At 40.7% G+C, this 6853-nt stretch overlaps 1 protein-coding gene across 1 annotated transcript; it reads right to left on the bottom strand.

Annotated features, from left to right (window-relative positions):
• Nucleotides 1–753: 753 nt before the first annotated feature.
• Nucleotides 754–1686, bottom strand: LOC136587376 (olfactory receptor 11L1-like). Its single transcript, XM_066585947.1, has one exon. The coding sequence runs from the start codon at nt 1684–1686 to the stop codon at nt 754–756; it is 933 nt and encodes a 310-aa protein (XP_066442044.1).
• Nucleotides 1687–6853: the final 5167 nt, after the last annotated feature.

Genomic DNA, 6853 nt, shown 5'->3' with positions numbered 1-6853 from the left:
GGTATGCATTGCTAATGAGGGCTTTTCAGAAGTAAAAGTTGTTGGGGGGGGCACTCTTGCCGCTATTGTGGCTTAATAGTGGGACCTGGGAACTTGAGATGCAGCCCAACATGTAGCCCCTCGCCTGCCCTATCCGTTGCTGTGTCGTTCCCATCACTTTCTTGAATTGCCCAGATTTTCACAAATGGAAACCTTAGCGAGCATCGGCGATATACAAAAATGCTCGGGTCGCCCATTGACTTCAATGGGGTTCGTTATTCGAGACGAACCCTCGAGCATCGCAGAATTTTCGTCCCGAGTAACGAGCACCCGAGCATTTTGGTGCTCGCTCATCTCTACTGTCTACCTGTTATGAAATTCTAAATCTCTCCTCAGTTGACCCCAGGCTTAACCTAAAAAGAAAATGGGAAAGTGACCAAAAACTGCATTCTCAGATGAGTAGTGCAACATCTACTCTTCAGGTTCTAAATGGACAAACTATTTTAAAAACTCCTGCAAGGTCTTCTGTAGGTGGTATCTCACTCCTCTTATCCTTAAAAAAAATTGGCCCACTTCTCTAACCACTGTTGGAGGTGTGGTTTAGTGAATAGTACCTTGATACACTTACAGAGAGACTAACCTTATGTTTTGACTTTCTGGAAACATTTATTTACTTATGAATCTAAATATACATATTAATGATTTGTAACACGTTACCTTCAAATTCTTTAATAAAATACTTAATGTTCAAAAGTAAATACATTGATAATGGAGCTAGCGTAAAGGTTTCATGATGAGCCAAAAACTTTTTTTAAGTGTTGTCTTTATGTCTTTGTTTCTGAGGCTATATATTACAGGGTTAAATAGAGGAGTAAATACTGTATGCAGTAAGGAAATAATCTTATTAATGAGCAATGAATGTTCTTTAGATGGGATCATATATTTAGTTATTAGTGTCCCATAAAATGTCCCCACAACAATAAGATGAGAACTGCAGGTAGAAAAGGCTTTCTGTTTGCCAGTTGTGGAAGGTATCTTAACTATAGTGTGAAAGATATACACATATGTTATAATGATAAAACCACAAGGAAGGATAAAAAGTGGCATAGAATATAGAAACGCTTCCAGTTCTACAAGAGTAGTGTCTGAGCAAGAAAGCTGCTGAAGAGGAAGAAGGTCACAGTAGAAATGGTCAATGGTATTGTCATTACAAAAATTAAAATTTGATATATGAAAGATTGCAGAAAGATTAAGAACAGAACCCAGCAGCCATGGCCATAGTGAAAGAAAGATCTGGCATTTTAAGTCCATAATACTAGAGTATCGTAAAGGGTTGCAGATGGCCAAGTATCGATCATAGGACATCACTGAGAGAAGAAAACATTCAGCAATGATAATACCACTGTAGAAGTATAATTGGGTGATGCAGTCAATAAAAGTAATCTTTTTCCCTCTGGACAAAACGGTGCCAAGCAGGTTGGGAACAATGTTTGTTGAAATCACAAGGTCACAAAAAGAAAGATGACAAAGGAAGTAATACATGGGAGACTGAAGCTGGACATTGGTAGAAACTAGGAGAATGATGAGAAGGTTTCCTAAAACTGTAGAAAGATAAATGATCAAGAAAAGAATGAAGAACACAATACGGAAGCTGTGAAGGTTTCCGAAACCCAATAGAATGAATTCGGTCACTCTTGTTTGGTTCATTGTAAACGTACTGAATTATCAGACTTTTTAAATCTAGAACAAAAGATTGATATTCAATGTAAATACAGTGAAGACAGTATATGAGGTGGACTGAAAAATGTGAATTGTGTTATATTCAGTGGCCATTTTTTTATGTATATCATTTTAGTACAAAAGATGCTTTACTAGACTGGAGGTGTGCCGGCTATTTTGCAATACATGCACCCATTGTTATGTTGAGGGAACCTATTTGGGTTTATTTGTTCTCCAAAGGGTACCAATTGAAACTACAGGATATCTCGCAAAAGCAAGCCCCCACACAACTATGTCCAAAAAAAGTCCCCATTTGATAGATAAGTAAAAATATTGTGTTTTTTGAATTTGAGGAGTAGAAGCCAAAATAAAAAATGACAAAAGGGCTTCATCCTTAAGGGGTTAGCAACTACTGTATATCCAAGTAGACTGTGGTCTTTAAGAAAAAAATGTCTGTGATGGAAAACAATTAAGATCATTTTCACATAGGTTTCATTTTAAATCCAAAGCTTGTTGTTGCGACGGTTCTGGAATTTCTGCCATGCTGATAGTCTGGTGTAGGTTTTGCAGGTGGTTCTCCATCTTCTGGCTCTGGTGGGTGTGGTATTAGATGAGAGATGCTTAGCTGCACCTGTGGGTAATTGTCACGGTCACTAATTTCCAGGGGCCCTTAAAAATGCACCCCTGTTATTCTTTCAGGTCTGTTGGTTAATATTAAATCCAAAATGGTTGTCCCTCTAGTTCGGTCCTGGACAAGTTGGGTAAGGTAATTATCTTTAGTTATTGACAGAAACTTCTTACCTTTATGAGTTTCCCAGTTGATGTCTGGATAGTTAAAGTCTCCCATAATAATTACTTCATTGTGATTTGCTGCTTCATCTATTTGCCTCAATAATAGATTTTCAATGGCCTTTGTTATATTTAGTAGTCTATAGAAAACCGCTATAAGGATTTTTCCCTCCATGCATTTCTACCTATAGACAATTCACATATTTCATTGCTCTCACATATACCTTCCTGTAACGTGGGCATTAAACAGGATTCTTATGATTTCTTCTGCACAGAGTGTAACCCTGTACGTTCCTCACCCAGTCACAGCTTACATCCAACTAAGTTTCTGTTATTCTTGCTATGTTGTAGTTTTCCGTAGACATTGTAACTTTCAGTTCGTAAACTTTATTGGTCAGTCTTCTAGCATTAATCCCCATACAGTTTAGAGGGTTTGGGTTGTTTTTTTTATTTTAAGTGTATGCTTATTAACTGTTCCACCATTTCTTACTGTACCAACCCCTCCACCTAATTTCCATAACTTAGTCCCAAGTTACTGTATACACTATCTTCCCCTCTATCTCTCTGGTTGCCCACCCAGTCCTTAGTTCAAACACCCCCACTACCTCATAGCCATCTTCTTCCCCAGCACAGCTGCACCCTCCCCATTGAGATGTAGCCCATCCCTATGGTAGAACTTGTAGCCAACAGCAGTTGGCCCAGTTCTCCAGGAACAAAACCCCTCCTTCCTACACCAACGCTTGAGCTAATTTTTACCTCCCTAAGCTCACTCTGCCTTTCTGGTATGGCGCGTGGTACAGGTAGTATTTCAGAAAATGCTACTTTGGAGATCCTTGCCCTAAGCTTACATCCTACCTCTAATTTTGTGATTGGTGCCAATCTGTACCATGACTGCTGGATCTTCACCAGCCCCTCCAAGTAACTTGTCAATCTAATCTGCAATGTGTAGAACTTGAGCAACAGGAAAACAACACACTGTTTGACCATCTGGTTCTTTGTGGCAGATTGCCCTGTCTGTCACCCTAATAATTAAGTCTCCCACTACCTGTCTAGCCTACCCTGTCCTTCTATTCCCTTTCTTACTGGAGCAGACATTCCCCTGGCGGTCAGAGGGCATGTCGTGCTGCAGCAGTGATAATCCTGTTATGGCATGCTCTTCATCTGCCAAATCTGTAAACATGTTAGGTTTGCCAGTTCAGGACTAGCCTCCTTGGATCTCTCCTCTCTACCCCTCCTTTTAACTGTTACCCAGCTAGCTGCCTGATCAACCTGTACTCCCATACTACCATCCACCCCTACATCTGCCCCAGCGAGTACCTACTCAGTGAGCAGCAAACTCCAATGGATTTTAGTGCTGCAAGCTGATCTTCCAAATGCGTACTGCACTCACATTTCATACAGCAGTATGCGCCCTCGGACGCATGCATGAATGGCACAAGATGTACACTGGACAGCATTGTCAATCATGGAGCACATTCTAAATGGGAATTATACAGATAGATTAGATAAAAAGTAATATATGCTAAAATTCAAATAGATAAGCAGCAATTAAACACAAGTGACCCTTCCAATCCCAAGTCACACACTTAAGAAACAGCACACTTAGATACTACACAGATATAAATGAAGACTTTCACCCCAAAATGGATACCCTTGTTTGTCATGTGTTCAGAAACATACCGATTGTGGCCCTAATTTTATGTCCATATGCACATCGGGGCCCAAAATGAAAGGAGCAGCCGGTGGCTTTCAGAACAGACATTTTGCTTGAAGGTGTTTTAGGCCCCATAGTCCACTTGTAGGGCCCTTGAGCTGTCAAAACGATAGAGAATCCCCACAAATGACCCTATTTTGAAAACTAGACCACTTATCGAATTTATCTAGGGCTGTACTGCGTATTTTGACCCCACAGTTTTTGAATGAATCTAAGCAAAGCAGAAGGAAGAAATTACGATTTTCATTTTTTTGACAATTGTGTCATTTAAAAAACATTTTCTTTTGGTACAGCATACATAGGAATGAAGACTTTCACTCCAAAATGGATACCCCTGTGAGCCCGGCAGCGGTCCTCTGTGCGGCAGCGTAATGTACTGCGCATAACTGCGTACTCACACAGGCGGTCATTCACTGTACACCTTTTTTTGCTTATATTTCCTGCACTGTCACTTAGCGATGATGCAGGTACCAGCAGGCGGTAGACAATGTACTTGTGTATGGTCTGTGGGTATAGCCGTGACCATAGAGAACAATGGGTTCTATGTCGCGGATATCCAGGGTAAAATAAAACATGCTGCCTTCTGTTTTCTGCAAATGAATTACATAATTCCAACCCGCTAATGTGAGCGGAATTGTGTAATTCAATGCATTTAAATTGATCCGCGTATTACAGCAGATCAAACGCATGAGGAATACGCAATTCCTATCCGGTCGTGTGAGACCGGCTTAAAGTAAATTGCTCCTTTTTATCATGTGACTGCTCATTGAAGCCACTGGTCACTGCTCCAGGCTCCAAGGAAATTTCCCGGGCCCAACCCGACTCCTGCACATGTGTCTGTCATTTTAGCCGGGGAAGGCCCTTGGAGGATGATCGCGTTGGGATTATCGGACCCGTGACGAGAGGGGAAACTAACTTTTTTTTTACTTTTACATGATCGCCATTATCCATTGGATAACAGTGATCACGTGACCAGGGACTGTGGCCCTTCATGACAGCTCCAGGCTGTTGGCTACCTCTGGCAGCTGATAGCAAGGAGCTGTCACCCACCTAGACCCCGGGGCTCTATTCCACAGTGAGGCTGTCAATTAACGTCCATGAGGAATACAACCCACTTAGTGAGGCCATCAAAAAGGCGTATCAGCTGTCACTAAGAGGTTATTAAACTACATACATTATTAAAGAGAACATAACTATTTAAATATACTATATACCTCCTTTATGTTGGGACAACTCTGGGTCAATATAAACACACTTAATTGTAGCTACAAGCGGGTTTCTAGACCCCCCCACCCCCCTGCCTGATTCTCATGGGCTAATCACATGACATGATAAATGAATGTACTCTTGAACAGTTACAAGGATATTACAGTTTCTGGAAATAATGGTTATCTATTGTGTGAAAGTTGTATAATATTTTCATACATATATTACTTTATTCATTCTCTAGCAATACCTTATAGTTTCACAATTTTTAAGATCTCTACTTGCCATCATTCAGTGTCAACCTTCATAGTTTACATCCAGTGGACAATCTCCCTGTAAAAGATTAGCTCCATAGCGATAGGCAAACTGCAGTCAGAGACAGTGACCGGCAGCGCAGTTAGACAGGGGCTTGACCTGTCTTTATGTAGTTGCGCAAAACAAAATGCAGAGGCTTTACATTCAGGCACAAAAACACCAAACTCACTTCTGCTCATCTGCGTGTGAATGAAATATAAAACATCTTAACTATACCGGTGGCATTCCACCATTGACTCAAACCAAAAACATCAAAGTGACGTGTGTACCTCACACAATTTTCAGTTTTCCAGCAGAGGGGTTTTGTCTCTATACGTAGCGTGATTTAAGTACAGACATGGTATCCTTTCTCCTTAAGGTGTGTTAGGAGACTTTTAAGGCCATCCATCGTCCTTTGGGAAATATGCAAATAGTAAAGATGGAACAATACCAATTCAGTGCCACCTATTGGAAGGCTGTATTCCTGCAAGTCAATGTCAGACTTTAGACAGGACTTATAAAAATGACTGGGAATTGTAAGACAAGTCAGGATACCATACACAGACAGCTGTTTCAGGGTTTTTGCCCCTCATCAGTGTGCAGTAGGTTTTCTGGCTTGACTAGTTAGAGGCCTATAGATGTAGGTCAGGAAGGGTATTGTTTAATGAAAGCACCTAGAAGGTGTGTGAGGAGACTTATGAGGCCATATAGAAGCCTACTATACACTGCACACTGATGAGGGACAAAAATCCTGGAACAGCTGTCTGTGTATGGTATTCTGGCTTAGCTGTGTTGACTAAAAAAAAAACTAAATAGTACAAATAGGTAAAATAAATATTTTAAAATATTACATAACATAAAAAATATATATTAAAATTTAAAAAAATACTTTCTAGTTAACACTAGAGATGAGCGAGCACCAAAATGCTCGGGTGCTCGTTACTCGGGACGAAATTTTCGCAATGCTCGAGGGTTCGTTTCGAGTAACGAACCCCATTGAAGTCAATGGGCGACCCGAGCATTTTTGTATATCGCCGATGCTCGCTAAGGTTTTCGTTTGTGAAAATCTGGGTAATTCAAGAAAGTGATGGGAACGACACAGCAACGGATAGGGCAGACGAGGGGCTACATGTTGGGCTGCATCTCAAGTTC

The sequence above is a fragment of the Eleutherodactylus coqui genome, chromosome 13 (assembly GCF_035609145.1).
Source record: "Eleutherodactylus coqui strain aEleCoq1 chromosome 13, aEleCoq1.hap1, whole genome shotgun sequence".
NCBI classification, from domain to species: Eukaryota; Metazoa; Chordata; class Amphibia; order Anura; family Eleutherodactylidae; genus Eleutherodactylus; species Eleutherodactylus coqui.
Note: the sequence above shows the minus strand (reverse complement) of the source record. Positions and strands in the feature narration are given on the sequence as shown.